The 20774-nt window shown below is 38.3% G+C and overlaps 1 protein-coding gene across 4 annotated transcripts in view; it reads left to right on the top strand.

Moving 5' to 3' along the window:
• The first annotated feature begins 10536 nt into the window (after positions 1–10536).
• Positions 10537–20774, top strand: part of IBTK (inhibitor of Bruton tyrosine kinase) — an 85076-nt gene continuing 74838 nt past the window's right edge. For 2 of the 4 annotated variants that reach the window (XM_036248271.1, XM_036248269.1), the window contains exons 1-2: positions 10537–10785; positions 18693–19385. In XM_036248271.1, the coding sequence (XP_036104164.1) occupies positions 19065–19385 (321 nt within the window). In that variant the 5' untranslated portion in view covers positions 10537–10785; positions 18693–19064. Of the gene's footprint in view, positions 10786–17600; positions 17616–18692; positions 19386–20774 lie in introns of those variants that run through there. The other 2 variants (XM_036248272.1, XM_036248270.1) reach the window with 2 other exon arrangements.

Genomic DNA, 20774 nt, shown 5'->3' with positions numbered 1-20774 from the left:
TTTCTAGTTTGGGACTATTATAATAAGGTTACTATGTTCATGTGCATGTTCTCTAGTCAAATTTTGAATCGATATCTTCCTTAGACAAATCTTCTTGGCCTGAGGAACAGCGCCCAGGCCAGAGTTTGTGCCCAGGTCTAACACATGTTTTATCTTCATTAGTCCCTAAAGGTCATTTTCAGTATAATTTTGAACATCTATAAAGTAACAGAAGTATGTAAATGGACACCCACATCCATCACTGAACTTTAATAATTATCATGCTGTCACTTTTTCATCCATATCTCCACCTATTCTCCCACTGACTCTTGCTTATTTTGAAGCAAGTCCCGAATAGTATAATTTTACCTGTGAATATTTCAATGTGTATCTCTAAAAATTAAGAACTCTTTTTATTTTTATTTTTTTAGCCCAGCCAGTGTGGCTCAGTGGATTGAACATCGTCCCATGGACTGAGAGGTCCTGGTTTGATTCCTGGTCAGGGCACATGCCTGGGTTGCAGGCTTGATTCCTAGTGAGGGGTGTGCAGGAGGCAGCCCATCGATTCCTCTCTTTCACACCGATGTTTCTATCCCTCTCTCCCTTTCTCTCTCTGATTAATTAATAAAAAATTTTTTTAAAAATCACAACTGACAAAAAAAGAACTCTTTTTTTTTTTTTTTTTTAAACATAACTAAAATGCCAGTATCCCAATGTCACACTTTGTTTGGATTCTTCCAGAATCTGATACTGAAACAGACTTGAATTGAGTGCAAATAGTCTACTTGAGATGGGGAGTAGGGGAATTGAGACAGAAAAAGGAAAGGTTATGTTAGACATTGGCAGAAATGTCACTTGCAGGCAGCCACAGGAAAAGGCAAAGAGGATTTCAGCGGGCAGAGAAAACCTCATGCAAAGAAATACAGGTGCTGGTAACTGAGTTTGGGTAACAGGCAGTGAAATGGGAAGGGCAGAGACTATGGGCAGGCATAAAAACAATGAACAAGTAACTAGTCAGTGTTCAAATTTCTCCTAGTATATAGTAATTTTCATTTTACAGTTTATGTATCCTCATCATGACCCAAATAAAGTTCATGTGCTGTAATTGATTTATGTTTTTTAAGTCTCATTTCCTACAACTTTTTATTTTGACATTTTTAAACATACAACAAACATGGAAGAATTTACTGTGAGCAACTATATACCCACCAAGATTATACCATTAACATTTTAAATATACTTGCTTTATCACATATCTATCATCTATTGATCTGTTTATTCAAATTATATTTCTTGATGCCCTTTGTAGTAAAGCCAGCACCCATGAAACAGTATAATTTGTTAGCTTTGTAAGTATGGTATAATCTCAAACCTTGGACATTGTTCACAGTCCTCAATTTTTATTTATTTTTTTACTAACTATAGCAAGGAGTTTATCAATTTTGTTGATATTTTCAAAGAATAACATTTAGCTTTGCTATATTTCTCTATTGTATTTCTATATTCAATTTAATTGATTCCTGCTCTTATTTTGATTATTACTTTCTTTTTTCTACCTACTTTGGATTTACTTTACTCTTCTTTTTCTAGCTTCTTAATGTGGAAACATAGGTCATTGACTTTAGATCTCTCTTTACTAACAAATATTTAAAGTTAAAAATTTCTGTATATAAACCCTGCTTTAGCTTCATCATGCAAATTTCGATATGTTTTATTTTTATTTAGTATGAAATACTAAGTTCCTTTGTAATTTCTTCTTTAACTCATGAATTATTTTAAATATCTCATTTGTTTTACAAATATTTAGAATTTTCCTAGATCTTATTTTTATTGATTTCTAATTTAGTTTCCTGTGATAAGAGTCCAATCCTTTTAAATTTACTAAATTGTTTTAAGATCCAGTATATGGTATGTCTTGCTGAATGGACCATGTGCACTTGAAAACAACAGGTATTCTGCAGTCACTGGATGTGGGGATTTATAAATATATATGGAGAGAGAGAGATAAGACCTTGGCTCATACGTGATTATGGAGGCTGGTAACTCCCAATATCTGCAGTGGACAAGTTGGAGACTCAGGAGAGCCAATGGCGTCATTCCAGTTCTGGTCTGAAGGCCTAAGAAGCAGGAGAGCAGTTCCAGACTGCTCAGTCTGGTGTGAGTTCCAGACCGAAATATTGCCGACTTGAGACCCAGGAAGAGTTGATGTTCTAGTTCAAATTCAAAGGCAGGAAAAAGTTGCTCTCCCAGCTCTGAGGCAGTCAGGCAGGAGGAGCTCCCTCTTACTCAGACTTTTTGTTTTAGTCATGCCTTCAAAGGATTAGATGAGGCCCTTCTTCATTAGGCAGGGTAATCTGCTTTACGCCACCTGTTGATCTAAATGTCAATCTCATCCAGAAACACCCTCACAGAGACACCCAGAATAATGTTTAACTAAAAGTTTGGGAACCTGATGGCCCAGCCAAGTTGACACATTAAAATTAACCATCACAGAGGTCAAAGTGGTTCAAATCACCCACAAACTTACTAATTTTTCATTTAATTGCTCTGTCTAGTGCTGAAAAATCTCATGCTGATTATGAAATTGTCTATTTTTTTTTTAGTTCTGTCAATTTTTACTTCCTGTGTTTTGAAGTTCTATTATCAGGATCATACATATTTATGATTAGGCACATACACATTATTTCTTCCTGATGAATTGACCCTTATGTCATTATTAAATATCCATCTTTATCTTTGGTGATAACATTTTGTCTCAAAGTCTATTTTTCTGCTATAATAATAATCTGCTTTGTTATGTTTATGATATATGTTTTTCTATCCATTTACTTTCTTTTTTCTTTTTTTTAATCTTCTCCCGAGGACATTTTTGCATTTATCTTCAGATAGAATGGGAGGGAGAGAGGGAGGAAGAGAGAGAGAGAAACATCGATGTGAGAGGGACGCATCAAGTAGTTGCCACCCACACAGCCCCGGTGGGGCCGGCAATAAACTACAACCAAGTATGTACCCTTAGCAGGAACTGAACCCAGGACTCTCTTGTCTGCAGGCTGATGCTCTAACCACTGAGCAAAACCAGCCAGGGCAATTCATCCATTTACTTTCAATCCATCTATACTTCTTTATATTTAAAGTAAGTCTCTTTTAGACAACATATTCTTGGGTCTTTTTTTTTTTTTTTTTTGTACAGATAGAGTGGGAGGGAGAGAGAGGAAGGGAGAGAGAGAGAGAAACATCGACGTGAAGGGACACATCGAGTGGCTGCCACCCGCACGACCAACCAGGGCCGGGGACAAACCGCAACTGAAGTACGTGCCCTTAGCGGGAACCGAACCCGGGTCTCTCCGGACCGCAGGCCGATGCTCTAACCGCTGAGCCAAACTGGCCAGGGCCTTGGGTCTTTTTTAAAAAAATTTATTTGAACAATCTCTGCCTTTCAATCAGAGTGTTTAGCACTTAATCATTTAATGTAATTATTGGTAAGGCTAGATTTATTTCTGCCATGTTATTATTTGTTATTTAATTGTTCCATCAGATTTTTGTTGTACTGTTTCTGGTTTCATACCTCTTCTGGATTATTTAAATATTTTCTATAATTGCATTTTAATTTATGTGTGACTTTTTAGCTATACCTTTTTCCATTAATTTTGTTTTTACTAGCTGCTTGAGGGATCACAATATGCATTATTAGCTTTACACAGTCTACTTGAATTAGTATTTTACCAATTCATGTAAAATATTGAAACCTGGCTTTGTATAGGTCCATTTACTTACTCTATTCTGTCCTTTAGGCTATAGTTGTCATTTGTATTGTGTCTACATACATAATAAACTCAAAGGCAGTATCATAGTTTTTGCATTGAAGTCATGTGTTTAAAGGTATTGATAGCAAAACCAACTTTTATATGCAGGGATTCTCATTATTTATAGTAATGTTCTATAAAGTCATTACAAACATCAAGTTAGTGAACACTGAATCATCACTCCGGGGAAATTCAGGGTTAGGTTCCTGTGAGCCTCTGGTCACAATATTACTAACTGATCAACCTTGTTTTATGTGTGTTTCTGTTCAAAGACATCATATTTAATATAAATTGCTGATTCATTACCATTGAGCTGATGGCCGACAGCACTATAATTGATGCGTGAACAAAGCTTATCTAACACGTATTTTCCCATAAAGCACTTTACAGCCTTCTTGGACTCAGAAATACTAGATATCACCTCAGCATTACCTTTGAGGGGGCCATTTTAATGAGCAAAATCATGAAGAAAAAGGCATAAAAATGCCAAAAATGTGGCACTAGATTGACCATGAAAAGACACCCATTTACATTGTGAGAGCTGAAACAAGAAGGCTGAGCATTGCCTTGTTTGAACTCAGCTGGGACTGGACTGGGAATCTGTACACTGGGCGACTGGAATTTTTCACTGTTCTGCACGTTCCTGAATGACTGTGAAAGCAATGAGTATTGATTTGGGGGTTACAAATAAATTTTAGTGAGTAGATGAATTCACAAATACAGAATCTGTGAATAACAAGGGTTCAGTGTATTACCTTGAATATTTTCCATTTCTCATGTTCTTCCTTCTTTCCTATAATTTTGATTTTTCCCTTTGGCAGCATTCCCTTCAGGCCAAATAACTTTCTGTACATTTCTAGGCAGCAGTTCTGATGGTGACTAATTCTCTTAGTTTTTGTTTCTCTGAAAATATCATCATTTTGCTCTAATTATTGAGGAAAGTATTCTAGATTGTCTTTAAAGATTATCTCTTTAAAGAGACTGGTATACTGCTCTGGCTGGTGTGGTTCGGTTAGTTGGAGCATCGTCCTGTACACCAAAAGATGGTGGGTTCAATTCCTGACCAGGGCACATACCCAGGTTGTGGGCTCTCTCCCTCTCTCTTTCCCTTCCTCTCTCTAAAATCAATTTAAAAAAAACAAACAAACTTTTAAGATATTGATATACTGTCATCTACTTAGTTTCTGATGTGAAATCCTTGGGGTTTCAAATCATTAATCCTTTTATAAAATATTATTCTATGTTTCTCTGAGCGTGTTCAGATTTTTCTATATCTTTGCTTTTCAGCAATTTGACTATGATGTTTCCAAGCATAGTTGTCTTGTATTTATCATGCCTAAGATTTGCCGAACTTCTTGGATCTTTAACTTTATGTTTCTTAAGATATTGGCTTTCCTCATATATGTGGTGATTCTTGGTTCTGTGATCATCTGTGTATTTGAGGTTTATTTTAAAAAATTGCTTATGGAGAAGGCTGTGTCTGTTATATTCTCTCCCTGAGGCGAGGAATGAGATCTGTTGCCACCACCTGAATGCCTGTCATCAATATAGAATATAGGTATGGAGAAGGGGGTGCAGTGCTGCTGAACAGAAAGAGCTAGTAGCTAGGCTTCTGAGCATAAGAGGTTTCTGATTATTCCATGTGTCACCAACCACATGAGCACTGTTCTATATTTTACCTAAAGACAGATACAGATACCTCTGTTGCTATCGTGGAATGGGGGATAAGGAAGCTTCACCTGGATCACTTCTGCTGTGGTACTCCAGTTAGTCTGGACTCCTTCCTGCTCCTAATCCCACCTCTAGATCTGAAATAGTTTTGGTGCTGCTACTACCTTTCATAGCAGCCTCATCTTCTTTCTGTTTGGAGCTGTCAATCCTTCCTTCTGTCCAGTCCAGCTTTCTATCCATCTTTCAGGGAATTCTCACAAGTTCTGGACCATCAAAAGCTAACTTTCTTATTTTCCAATGCACTTGTGAACTTAATTATCTTAAATATATCTTTTTCTGCCAGGTCTAAGGATTTGTGGCATGAAGAGAAAGCTGCAGTATGTGTCCAGTCTGCCATTTTAAATCAAAGTTGTTTTTCTTTTCTTTTCTTTTTTTTAAAGAAAGCATTAGTAATAGTAGCCTGTTTAATTATGCAATTAGGTGTGAGGGTTCAAAACTAGTCACCCCAAGATGTGCCTCTGTGGTATGCAGATGGTTTTGAGCTAAAGGCAACTTTAGCTGTAGGCTCAAGAGAAATTTCTGCCCCTCCCTTAACTACCCAGAAGAACTTGAATTAGGGGCCTTGCCCATAATAAGAGATTATCAGACATAATCTCTTTTGACCTTTCTGTAGGGCAGGATGAACTTCTATTTATTAAACATCTGCTCTTTTTTTTAAAAATGTAAGCAATTTTATTTTATATATTTTTTTATCCTTACCCGAGGACATTTTTCAATTTTTTGTTCAGATAGAGTGGGAGGGAGAGAGAGAGAAACATCACTGTGAAAGGGACACATAGAGTGGTTGCTACCCACACAACCCAACCAGGGCCAGGGACAAACTGCAACCGAGGTACATGCCCTTAGCAGGAACCGAACCCAGGTCTCTCTGGACCACAGGCTGATACTCTCTAAACGCTGAGACAAACTAGCCAGGGCTAAACATCTGTTCTTCCTATGGTCCTGCAATGACACTTTGAAGCCCCTGAGGCACCTTACCTTGCCCCTGCTCAGAATGTCTTATGTGCTCATTTTCTCTGTATCTTAACTTTCTTGTGTATGTGGGGTCTCTGACTCTCATGTATTTGGGGTTCCCATATATATATGTATGTATTAAACTTGGTTATTTTTTCTTGCTAATCTGTTTCATATCTGTTTGATTAGACCAGCTGAAAAGAACCTTGAGGAGAGAGAAAAGTTTCTTTCTTCCTCTACATAGGTAAAGAAGGGATTCTAAGAAATTCTTTTTTTTTTTTTTTGGCACGTGCCCTTAGTGGGAACCGAACCCGGGACTCTGGTCCGCAGGTCAATGCTCCAACCACTGAGCCAAACTGGCCAGGGCTCTAAGTAATTCTAAGTAAGATTCTCAATCATAACAAAGGGGGAGAAAGAGCTTGGTGAGTTCAGATAGTCCCGATTATAAAAGAATGCTAAGCTTATCAAATTCATAGGTTTGATTTCTCACAAGTTTTGCTTGTTTCACGTAGGCTTGGAATTTGCCTTAAATTTCTCCAGTGTTTGCCTTGAATTTTTAGATTTGTTGGTAGATTATGCTTTCAAGCTTATACAGTTCTAAGGTTGTATTCAAACACTGCCATCTTGTGGGTCATTCCTGGTGTCTTCCATCCCTCTCCTCAAACTCTCTCTTGTAAATATATCCATCCAGAAGAGTTGGAGGTATGTCAACTTTTATTAAGTGTGAAGTATTCTACTAAGAGCTTTACAGATAATCATCTCATTTAAACCTCATAAAAACTTTATGAAGGAAGTACTATTAATCCTATGGTAGAGACAAAGAACTCGAGGCCTAGAGGAGTTATGTAACTTGCCTGAGGTTTCACAGAAAGTAAGAATAGAAGTAAAATTTATATCCAGGCAGTCTGTTTTCTGAGCCCTTGTTTTTACTGCATCCACATGTAAAACTAATACATCTAAAAACAATATAATGTGTATCAGTAATATAAGTTATAGAAGTAGTAGAGAGGAGGGAACAACTGTTAGGAAAGGGCATCTTGGAACGCTTCGCAGTTTGGTGAGGAGGTAGCTTGTCTAAGTGAGGATTTGAAGGCTAATCATTACATAGGAAGAATACAGCTGGGGCCATATCTCCTGCATCTAATAATACAGAAACACCCAATAGTTGTCTATTGTTTTGTCTGCCCTATTCCCTGCCTTCTATAGAGGAACTACTCTACACTCTGCTTCAACCATATGACTCTAATAGAGGTTGTCAGTCATGATACCTTGACTCCTTGCTTAATCTGAGCCAATGTGAGCCCATCAGGGGCCACTGCAATTTTTGTGCTTGAGGCAGAGGGCTCAATGCTATCTTCCCTAATGGCAAAGTTGAAGTGTGTGTCAAAAAGCTATAACCAGCCAAGGTTTTTCATGTGGGAGATGGTCTAGAGTAGAAGAGAATAAAGCCAACAATAAGATTTTAGTCATCTCTAGGCCAGCTGTACTGCTGACCTTCCTGTAGTAATACCCATTCTGCAGAACCTAATCATGTATGGGTTTTGATCTTTTTAAATCATACAAGTTCTAATATTTTCTCTCTGTCGCCAGCTGAAGTAGGGACAACCCTGGCAATCTCTACACAATTTGAATAATAGCAAAATATATATTGATTATAGATAGCCCTATTAATATATTTTGGGAAAATGGCATTTAGGGAGTTTATTGCAATTGCTATGTGGCTTAAAACCATTTCTGCAGCGCTCTACTCTGGCCTCACCTCCAACTTCACCCCAGCTGCCTGGACTACTCTTTTTCTACTTCTCCCCTTCTAAATTACTGCAGTCTTCTAATGCCATCTCCAGATTGATTTCTTCCTTTAAGTCTACTTTAGAAATTCTGGTCAATTATTTTTCCAAATTTTGACTTTTTTTTTATCCTCACCTGAGGACATTTTTCCATTTTTTGTTCAGGTAGAGTGGGAGGAGAGAGAGGAACAGAGAGAGAGAGAGAGAGAAACATCTATGTGAAAGGAACACATGGAGTGGCTGCCACCTGCACAACCGACCAGGGCCGGGGACAAACTGCAACCGAAGTACGTGCCCTTAGTGGGAACCGAACCCGGGTCTCTCTGGACCGCAGGCCAACTCTCTAACCGCTGAACCAAACCGGCCAGGGCCAAATTTTGACTTTTTAAAATCAATCAAGTAACATTTAATTATTGCAAACAAAAATAAGTTATAAAATTCAAACTGATAGGAAATAAGAACCATCAATAATTTCAGAGACAATCATTGTTATTGGTATATTTCTCTTTCTTTTATGTAACACAAAACAAAACATTTAAAAAGCCAAAAACAAAATGACTAATTTTGATCTCTTCTTTCCCCAACCACATCTACAATGCATTTTTTTAAATTTAATTGCATTTTGTTTTTACTTTTTCCTACTTATTTCAATATTCTGTCCTGAAAATAACCAATATCTTTGAAGGCATCTAATTTTCCAGGAAAAATGGGGAGTAATTATACATCGTTTGGTCTGGAATGTTCTTTTATTTCCTACTTATCTAGTTATCTCCTACACATTCTTGAAATCTTAGTTCTAGTGTCACCTCGTTGGAAGGTTAGATTCAATTTATCATACTATTCTTTGTAGTACTTGTAAAAGTTGCAATCTATACTTATGTTTAATATTATCTGGGTCTATATGTATTTTTGTTCACTATTGGATCCCCAGTGCTTACCACAGGTGCCTGGCATTTGCCAATTGTTAAAATGAATGACTGGAATAATTCCACTGCTAGGGAAATAGTTATTTATAGAACTAACATTTACTATTTATGATGTGTTACTGTGTGTAGGCACTCTACTATGTGTTATACATCTCTATCCATATAATTACATTTTCATGACCCTAAAATTCATTATTGCCCCTATTTTTCAAATGAGGAAACTGAGGCTTCAGAAAAGCTAATTAACTTGCCCAGATTCAAATAAGAAACGGATAAAAGATTTGAACTTATGTCAATGTATTTAATTACATTATTAACTTTATTTGCCATTACTGCCTTCTTTGTTCATGGCTATATAAGTCACATATATATGGCTTACTTTCAAAATGACTAAACTTTTACATTACAAACTGGTTTTTGTTACATGTTAAAGTAGGAAGTAGGGCATCCAGAACAAGGAGCAAAAAGAGAGAATGTTGTATTGGAAAGAGCAACAGGAGAGAGAGTTATTCTCCCTAACCAGCCTTATGGCTTTGGTCTTCCACAAGGAAGGCTGCAAAAATGAGTCAAGCTGAACAGGCTGCCCTTAAGACATGTAGTCCAACTCCTTCGTTTCATAGATAGAGGCTACAGGGTTTGCATCGTTGACAGCGTGGCAGAGCTGTGTGGCCAAGTAGCTCCTAGTGTTTGTCCTTGAGTCACAGCGCCCCTCCTTGAAGAAACATTTACTGAGTGCCTACCGTCTGAGGCATTCCGCAGCTGTATCTTTCCCGTTCGGTATCCCAGTATCGATTATTGGCTACTTTCTCTCCTCCCTAATATTTTTTCTCCCACTTGACCACTTTTAAAACGCTTCATTGGATGCAGAGTTAAAGGGGAGCGCAAGCCTGGCGCCGGGCACTTAGTGGCGTGACCTGGTGAATGACCGGGTTGGCAGCTGGTCATACAGTAGACCAAAGAGGGCAGGGACGCCTTCTGACCGAGGGAGGGTCTGACAGATGGTCTAGGTGCATGAGTAAGCCACGGAGGGTGAGGCTGCGTCTCTTCGGACAGCGCCCTTGGCTTTCCACTGACCCCACTAGTAGGGCGACGGGAGGAAACACTTCTGTGCAAGATCCCCAGCCTTTGGCTCTGCTGTATGGTGACCGGCTGCCCAAGGCATTCAGCCAAGTCTCCCGGGTTCATTCTGAATTTCTAGTCTCCAGCGGTCGGGAGAGCAACGTGTCCACTTGGGCGACAGCCGACCCCGCAGGGTCACGCTCCCTCCGGGCTCCAGGCAAAGGCCAAAGCTGAGGTGCTGCCACGCGAGACCTTCTGAGCAGAAAGCAGCCAATCCTCACGAAGCATACACGAACCCCAGCCAATCAACGCCCGTCTTATTCCTGGGTGCAGCCCGCCCCGGCCTTTTCTCCCTGCTCCTCTTCTTCGGTGCCGGTAGTCGCAGCTGTGGCTGTCGCTGCCTCTGCCTCCTGACAGCCCCGGGCCTGGGCCCGCTCCGCTCCTGGCGCCCTTCGGTTCCTCCCGTGGCCATCACTGAGGATGAGTTCCTGCGTGGCTGTGTGCCCACCCCGCGGAGAGCGCCGACGCACTTTCATCTAGCGACTGGTGAGGGCTCCGCGCGGCCCTGCAGCCGGGGCAGTGGGCGGGACTCGCGGGTGCGGGGGCACCGCGGGGAGGGGACCCAGCGGCGCCCAGGCTGCCAGGCTTCGCGAGGAGGCGCGGCGCGGGGTAGAGCCCGGTCCCCGCAGCCGCCTCCCGCCCATGAATGGTCGGTCTGTCTGTCCCGCCTAGCTGCGGACCTGCCGGCAGAGAAAGTTGTCCTGTATCCCTTCCCTTCCAGCCTCGAGCCGAGACTTGGAAGCCATTCCTCTGGGCGGTTTCCCCTGCCTGGGGTCACACACCTTTAGTCCCCTCCGGGCTTGCTAGCGTTGACATTCAGTCCGAGTTGACTGAGGAAAGGGAGCGGCTCTTTCTGGGGAGATGGGGGCCAGGGAGGGTCGAGGGCTTCTGTTCTCCTATCGTGTTGTCTGGTTCTAAATACGTTTTAGATAGTGGGAAACCAGTTGTATGGTTACAAATAAGGGTCATTTTTTCCCCAACAGTATTTTGTTTCTCATGGAAGTTTTCCTTACTGCATTTTAAGGGAGTTTTTTTTTGGTAGAGTAGAAGACGTAGAATCTAGAATCCTCTTTTCTATCTGTGATTTTTAGATGCGTTACTTAAACTTCCACACCAGTTTTCTCCCTGCAGAGCCAAACTGCTCATGTATGCAGGGGTAATACCGAGGTGAAAAAAGGATTTAAATAAGTTTATGTAAAGCACTGTGTTTGTACACGTGCAAGATGAAAAGATTCGATGTTTGTAAGCCACGGGCAAGTTGGCAGCCCTGTAAAGGTTTGGTTGAAAAACGTTCCAAGCAGAAAGATTCTAATATAGTTAGGCCATTTTCTGACCTGTGTACCAATATGCCCCCCCCCATTCCCCCCTTTTTCTTAACATTTGTTATGTGCTTACATATGAATGAAATGTCTCATTTATTTTTCAGAACAACACAGGAGATAAATAGTTGTTATTCCCTTTTTACAAGAGAGAGGATTTTTGCTTAGGAAATTGTGTTGTTCCCAGGGTCATTTAGCTCATGAGGGGTGTACCCGGGTTACCAGCTCAGGTGTCTGAATTCAGAGTCTGAACTTTATAGCTACATGGTCACCAAGCCTAATTGGCATCCTCTTCCTGAAGTCACAAGGCTATTCTTAGTACACGAAATATAGGCATACCTTGTTTTATTGCAGTTCACTTTATTGCACCTCACATATGTTTTTTACAAATTGAAGACAAGACCCTCTACTAGCAAAAATATTACAACTTGCTATATTGTGGTGGTCTGGAACTGAACTCACAATATCTCTGAAGTATGCCTGTTGGTTGGATATGTTGGAGACTAGCATGATCAGATTTGTGTTTTAGGAAGATAGCTGAACTCTTAACCAAGCATAAGTAGGATTGTGAGCCATTGTTGAGGGCCCAGCCTACACTGGCTCACCCCTTTGTAGTGGACCAGTCTTCAAGGTTGAACAGCTGCCTATAGCCAGCTGTACTTCTTCAACTCATATTCATCAAATAAACACATTTTCAGCCTTAAATTTTATTTGTTTCTCTGTTTAAATTTGTTTTGTTTTTCTGATTACCAGAGTATTTACTTCTTACTCTTCTTCCTGGTTGCCTTATCTATAATTAAGCCAGAAACCTGGGAGTTATCACCAAATCTTGTCAATTCAAGATCCTAAATTTGTCTCTGAATTGCTCATTTTCTTTATCCCTAAAAAAAGGCAGATAAGGCTGCTCATAATCTGGTTCATCCTTGTGTATATATTAGGCCTTACTTCTGTCTTCTGAATTACTTGAAATTTTCAGAATGGACCAAGATGTTCCTAGCACTTTTATATTTACTGTTCATTCCGCCTCAGATGTCCACCCATCCTCAGTTTATTGGGCAAACGTGTACTCATCTTTTTTATTTATTTATTTATTTTTATTAATTCATTTTTGTTACAGATGTTTCTCCTTTCCCCCCATTGACACCCTCCTCCTGATCCCCTCCCTGCATTGTTGTCTGTGTCCATAGCTATGCGTACAAAACATGTACTCATCTTTAAGTCTTAGTTTAAACATCTGTGGGAAATATTCCCTAGACTCCTCTTGGCCATTCCCCATTCCTATGAGTCATTTGTTTTATCTTCACTGTAATAGGTAAATAATCATTATATATTTTTATTACTGGCTTAAAATCAGACCCCTGTACCAAACTGCTATCCTTTAGTGGTAGAGACTGGATAATAGATAATAAACTTTGTTTAGTCAATGCAGTTGTTTAATGAGCTGTGTTTTCACTTAAGTATTATTCATGAACCTGTATTTATAATTTATCTCAAATATTTAAGTCCCATTTATTTTTGTATTCCCAATACCTGTGCCCTACTGTGGATGCACTGGAAAAGCAGTGTATTGTTGTAGAAATAGCTTGGACTTTACTATTAAACAGATCTGTGTTTGAATTCTAACTCCTCTTTTACTGGTGGTATGGTTTGGATGACTTACTTAATCTCTCTGCAATGTAAAATATTCAGTATGTACTAGATGCTTAATATTTATTTTCTTTCTTTCTTTTGCTTTCAATAAGCATTTGTTGAATGCATAAATAAGATTTAAACTAGGCATTGAAAGTATGGGCCTGGAATTCAGGACCGACTTAAGGGCAGGAAACAGATTTGGGGATTATGAGCATGTGGGTTAAAGTCTAACATGAGAGATTGAAATTGCCCAAGGAGAATATCAAGTAGAGAGGAAAAGAAGACCGAAGATGGAATATTGAGAGAAGCCCAGCATTTAAAGGTTAAGAGAAGTGCTTTTAGAAGAAGTGATAGGAGAGAGGTCCTATGCTTTCAGCATCCCTTTCTAGATTCCCTAGGAGAATGTGGTGGTGATGCCTCAAAAATGGGGAAATCAAGTAAGATAAGAACTGAAAGTACCCAAAAGTATTTGGCAATTTGGAGGTCATCGGTTTCATGGTTTCATTGCAGAAATATGCATGGAAACCAGGTTGTGGAGGTATTGAAGGTCAAACATGAACTTTGGGATTAAAATGTGTTACTTTTTGTTGCTGCAGAAGTAATAGTAAAACTACTGTTTCTTGAATGCATATTTGGTGCCAGGCACCATGCTAAGTAGTTTTATCATTACAGTAACTCAGGTTGGTGGTATTGTCTCCATTTTCAGACTTGAGGGCTTGGAGAGATTATGTAATTTTTTTAGAGTTACATAATTGGTAACAGCTGGCATTACTATATTTGAATCCAAATATGTAGGACTTTAATAAATGTTAGCTCTTAGTCACTTCTATGTTAATGTTCATAGTACTTATCTCTATGTGCTTCTCTCTCTCTCTCTATATATATATATTATACTTCAGTATGTTATCACCTTTATATTTAATATTGTTTTAGTTTTCCTTTAAATGTTTAAATTACATATAGTAATAAGGGAATTCTTTTCTGCTGTATCTTAAATTCTTTCATGTAGAGTTTGAGAATTCACCAATAAGTAGTTCATTTCAGCTATTATGAAGACACTGGAAACACAATAATGGCAAAATCTTAGAGCCTCAACAGAATGAAATTAACTAAATTTGAATTTTGCCATATACCATGTGTTTCAGTTTTAACGTTTTTAAACTTTGGTACCTTTTTCTTTATGTCAGCTAACTCCCACACACTTTGTGGTTCAAATCAGTACTTTAAAGGGAATGATTTTTATAAGGACTGTATCAAATTATAAACCTTACAGACTAGAAAGACAAAGAATCATCTAGTTCTGTGCTATCATTTCCAGATGGGGAATCAGAATAGTTAAAGACTAGTTAGATTTAGGGCTTCCATTTCTTTGTGTAGTTTGAAATAGGAGTAAACAATGCAGATGTGAATGTTTTGTATCTGTCTGGCAAAAAGAAGTTTCCCCTATACATATAGTAAACTCATGTATGTCCCTCCAAATAGTGTTTTTTTGTTTTTTGTTTTTTAATGTTTCTATTGTTTAGAGAGAGAGGAAGAGAGAGAGAGATAGAAACATCAATGTGAGAGAAACATCATTTGACTACCTCCTGCATGTCCCCTCCTGGGGATGGAGCCTGCAACCCGGGCATGTGGCCTGATGGGGAATCGAACTCAGACTTCTTAGTCCATTGGTCAATACTCAATCCACTGAGCCAGCTGGGTCAAATAGTCTTTTTTTTTTTTTTTATCCTCACCCGAGGACATTTTCCATTTTTTGTTTAGACAGAGTGGGAGAGAGAGAAACATCGATGTGAAAGGGACACATCGAGTGGCCGCCACCCGCACAACCAACTAGGGCCCCGGACAAACTGCAACCGAGGTACGAGCCCCTAGCGGGGAACCGAACCCGGGTCTCTCTGGACCGCAGGCCAACGCTCTAACCGCTGAGCCAAACCGGCCAGGGCTTTTTTATTGATTTTTAGACAGAGAAGAAGGGAGAGGGAGAGAGAAAGAGAGAAACATGGATGTGAGAGTGAAACATCGATCAGCTGCCTCCTGCACATCCTCCACCACAGATTGAGCCCACAACCAGGGCATGTGTCCTGACCAGGAAGGAATTCGTGTGGTCCGTGGGACAGTGCCCCACTAAGTGAGCCATGCCAGCCAGGGCCAGATAGTCTTTTAAAAACTTTTCTCTGTCATTCAGAGTATTTTAAAAATAAAATGGTCCCAGTTCGATTCCTGGCCAGGGCACATGTCTGGGTTGCAGGTTCAATCCCCAAGAAGCAGCCTATTGGTGTTTCTCTCTCACATTGATGTTTGTCTCTCTCTCTAAAAAATCAATTAAACAACAACAACAAAACAAATTAAAATGAAAAAAGTATTTTGGGGACTAGAAGTATTTATAAGTTTTATAACTTAGAGAAGAGAATTAATGTAGAATTTTGACTATAAAAGCTTTAAAAATCTAGTCATTATGAAAGAATTGACTAATTTAAAATTCAGAGGACAAAAATACTGACAGGAGGAGAGAAATAATTAGAAGATGATAAGGAAAAAGATTATGAGTAATGTTTAGTATAAAGTAGTCCACTCTAGATTTATAAAATTTCTAATGTATTGGTGCTTAGTTTTCTAACAGGGAGTGAAGGAACAAGAATAGCTGATTATCAAGTAGTTGACAAGTGATATTTCATTTCTTCAGATCTGAATAGAGCAAAACAGATAGGGTAGCATATTGGAAAAATGGAAGCTAGAGGCCCATCTATGATGGTTGAGTTTCTGTACTTTCTTGTGGCCTCTCCAATCAATATATTAGCATTTATTTATATTTTTAGACATTTATTTTTGAATAGGTATACCTGCACATGGTAAAGCATAAAAAGTGCTTCATAGTAAAGAGTATGTTTGCCTTCCATTCCTGTCTCCAACCACTGGTGCCCTTCCCCAGAGCAATCATTATTAACCATTTACTTGTGTATTCTTCCTAGACACCTTTCATAAACATGTACCTACATACACATTTTTCTCACAGATAATATTACAAATGAATCTCATTTTAAAATACATTTTATGATAAATCCTGTAGATTATTTCCTATCAGAAATTTCATAGCTTGTTCATTCTTTTTGATACATGAATAATATTCTATTGCATGGACATACCGTATTTCTTTTAACTATTTAGTTTTTGTCCATGCTTTACTATTCAAAACAATGATGTAGTCAGTGTACTTGTACTTATGCCATTTTACACATGGATATATTTTTAAAGGATAAATTCTTAGGAGTAAAATTGTTTGGGTCACAAGGAATTTATATTTTACATTTTGATAAATATTACTAAATTGCTCTCTATCCAGGTGGTTCTAATTTATATTCTCATCAGCCATGGTGTAGTTCCTATTTCCCCACAATGTTATCAATACATAGTAATATCAACCTTTTTAATCTTTGCCATTCTGTTAGATAAAAGAATGGTAGCTCATAGTTTTAATTTGCATTTCTTTTGTGTGAGATAAGCCTCTTTTCTTTTTAAAAATTCATTTAAATTTTCTCCTTTGGGAGAAATTTGGTCATGTACTTTGACTTCTATTCTATTAGTGGCCTAATGATTTGTAAAGATTATAATGGAAGATTTTTCTCTTTCTTTTGTCTTTACAATTTTTTTCATGTAGGTTTTAAACTGATTGACTTTATTAATTTTTGTTTATAACTTTAATTTTTTTCCTTTATTTCATATTTTTTCTATACTCTTCCACCTCCACCACTCTCCTTCCCCCTCTGCAATCGTCACATTGTTGTTCATGTCAATGAGTTCTCTCTTGTTTTCTTTTTTGCTCAATCCCTCCACTGACACCCCCTCTCCCCCAGGCTGTCTGTCTATGAGTCTGTCTCTATTCTGCTTGGTAGTTCAGTTTATTAAATTTCACATATGAATGAAACCATAAGGTACTTGTCTTTCTTTGGCGTATTTCACCTAGCATAATGTTCTCCAGGTCCATGCTATCAAAAGGGTAAAATTGTCTTTTTTTTTTTTATGGCGGAACAGTATTCCATTGTGTAAATGTGCCATAGCTGTTTTATCCACTCATCTACTGATGGGCACATGGGCTGCTTCCAAATCTTGGCTATTGTAAATAATGCTGCAGTGAACATAGGGGTACATATATTCTTTCGAATTGGGTTTCTTTGGATAAATTCCCAGAAGTGGAAATACTGGGTCATAAGACAGTTCCATTTTTAATTTTTTGAGGTAACTCCTTACTACTTTCTACAGTGGCTGCACCAATTTGCATTCCCACCAAACAGTGCAGGAGGGGTCCCTTTTCTCCACATCCTCACCAACACTTGTTTGTTGATTTATTGATGATAGCCATTCTGACAGGTGAGAGGTGATGTCTCACTGTGGTTTTAATTTGCATTGCTCTTACGGTTGAGCATCTTTTTATATATCTGTTGGCCATCTATGTCCTCTTTGGAGAAGTGACTATTTAGGTCCTTGGCCTATTTTCAATTTGCTTGGGGTGCGTGTGTGTGTGTGTGTGTGTGTGTGTGTGTGTGTGTGTGTTGCGTTTTCTAAGTTCTTTATAAATTTTGGATATTAACCCTTATCATATGTATCATTGAATATGGTCTCCCATTCAGTGAGTTGTCTCATTATTTTGTTAATGTTTCCTTTGCTGTGTCAAAACTTTTTAGTTTGATATAGTCCCATTTGTTTATTTTATTTTTCTAGTTCAAGGAGATATATCAGAAAAAATGTTGCTATGAGAAATGTCTGAGATTTCACTTTTGGGTCATACTTAGAGATTACAAAAAAGAGTCTCCTTATATTTCCGTCTAGTGCTTTTATGTCATTTTTTATGTTTCTCTTTAAGCCATCTAGAATTTATATTGGTTTTAAGGCATAAAGTAAGTATTTGAAGTCATTTTTTTCCATATAGCTCTCCAATTGTTCTAATACCTATTCTTTAATTATTGTTGCCTATGTTGAAGAACTTTCTAAGTAGAGAGAACATTAATTAGCACAGTGCCTGGGACTTAGTAAAAACTAAATGATGAGAGTGTTGCTTATTGTGGTGGTGGTATTTCAGTTTTAAGGGATAAACGTTTGGGTTGAGATTCCTATAAAGACAGTAGATTTATTAAGTATATTTATAACTTTTGGAGACATAGCCAGAAGAGTGTAAAGGAGAAGGAATAAAAGTTTTAGAAGGAAAGAGGTGGACTCTAGAGTATAGATTAGAGGTTAGCCTTAAATACGAGACTATAAAAAAGGTGAGGATGACTGATGTAGATTTAGAATACGACAGATGTGAAGATGAAAGTTGTCAGATTTTTTTTTCTTTCTTTGAAATAGGAATTAAAGGGACTTAAATGTGGAGGTAATTGTATTATAAAGTACTTGGGGAGAGTGAGATTTTGTATTTTTACTTTCTCTTCCTTTCCCCTTCTCTTATAGGTCACCCTTGCAATTATGGATATTTAAAAGGATTAGACAGTGTGGAGGGGGAGTTTCCCCTCCTCACTCCCCCTTGGTGCTTGACTCCAGGAATAATTTATAAACTCTGGAAAGCTATTTTTTTAAAAAACGAAAGAACTTGTATTTGATATAAACTTTATAGAGCTATTTATAATTTTTTTGATTTAAGTGCCAAAATCAGTTGTATAAAGATTTATAATTTTATACTCTTGCCATGAGGATTTAAATTATAATCCTAAACAGGCCATTTATTCTCTGTAAATTTTTCTGAGTAGCACCTTTGTGTCCTGCTTTTTCATTTTTTAAAAATTAGTCTTATTCTGAAGAAGTAGCAGTATAGAAACAATTAGGATGAATTCTTCCATCCCTGACTGCACATCAAAGTGTCGATCCTTGAAGCATGCTTTGGATGTCCTTTCTGTGGTAACCAAGGGGAGTGAAAACCAAATTAAGGCCTTTCTCTCCAGTCATTGTTATAATGCTGCAACTATCAAGGATGATTTTGGCAGAAATGCCCTCCATCTTGTTTCATCCTGTGGGAAGAAAGGAGTGTTAGAATGGCTTATTGAAAAAGGAGTGGATCCATTGGTGAAAGACAAGGAGTCAGGATGGACAGCTTTGCACAGAAGCATATTTTATGGACATATTGATTGTGTTTGGTCTCTATTGAAGGTAAGTGTAATTTGTTTATTTAAAACTATTATGTTTTTCTTGAAAGAGGGAGAGTAGAATATGTCCCTATTTTATCCCACCAAAAATTATGTAGTCTTAAGATATTCTTTTAATCCTGACTTTTTGGTAATATTGGGCAGCAATAGCCAGAGAGCCATATTAAAGTAATTCATCCTAGCTCCTAACCGCTTTGGGAAGATTAATGCATCAGATACTTCTACTGAACCACTTCATGTCATCTTGGCCTCATCTCTTATTTCAGCCATAGCTGTGGTGATCAGTTGTGCACAGGCTTCTAGCAACTTTGTATAGGTATAATATGCATTTTATTCCTGGCATGTACTGTGTACCTCTGATTTTATGTCCCAGGGCTTTGCAAATGCATAACCAGTTAAAAGTATGAGAGAGTTAAAGCCCCTGTAGAGTGACTTTCTGTTAATGAGGAAGGGGAACCGGTGGTATATATACTTCCTTCCTCTTTCTGTCCCTTGATTGGACAATTTTTCTGTAATATATTTTATAAGGTTTCCAGAATGTCCTGATAGGATCATGCACTAGCTTCTTTAACAGTGGCCTACTTGGTAACACATCCTTGTATTGCTTTTTGGTCTTCCTTGATTTACTCTCCTGGTCTCAGCACTGCTATCTAGAATGTCTTCCCAAGGAAATTACCTGCATGCCATTCTATCTTAGGCTTTGCTTTTGGGGAAGACAGTCAAAATAAACAAAAATAGTTTTTTGTATTTGCAGACAGACATCTCCAATAGTGTTACTAGTGAAATAGATGTGTCTAAAGTCCATTTTCTCCTTGTAGAGCATTGGCATGAAATTCTCAGGCGTATGAACCTGGTATATAATAAGATGCTTTTTAATAAGCTAATGAATTTATCTACTCTTTAGGGCTATGTAAAGAGTTTTCAATCCTCACCCAAGGATTTTTTTTATTGATTTTAGTTCGAGGGGAAGGGAGAGGGGGAGAGAGAAAAACATTGATCAGTTGCATCCTATATATGCCAGATTGGGGATGGAACCCACAACCTAGGTATGTGCCCTGACTATGAATCAAACCTGAAACCCTTTGGTGCATGGGGCAACGCTCCAACCAACTGAGCCACACTGGCCAGGGCAAGAGTTGATTTTTAAAGAAATGGGATAGAGTACACATTGGTCCTCCTCCTCCTCCTTTTAGAGTTTAAGATGTACATATTAAAGTGTCAGAGTATACCATTTCTAGGGAACTGTAAATCCAAATAAATGTCCCTAGTCCTTTGTGTGGGTTGTGCTACTTAGGGTAATACAAGAGTATGTAGTCTTACTAGTGCCCATTTGGTATAAATAAAGTTTAGAATAAATTGACAAAACTTACAAAATAAACCCTCCAGGGATCTA

The sequence above is a fragment of the Molossus molossus genome, unplaced genomic scaffold (genome assembly GCF_014108415.1).
Source record: "Molossus molossus isolate mMolMol1 unplaced genomic scaffold, mMolMol1.p scaffold_m16_p_8, whole genome shotgun sequence".
NCBI lineage: Eukaryota > Metazoa > Chordata > Mammalia > Chiroptera > Molossidae > Molossus > Molossus molossus.
Note: the sequence above shows the minus strand (reverse complement) of the source record. Positions and strands in the feature narration are given on the sequence as shown.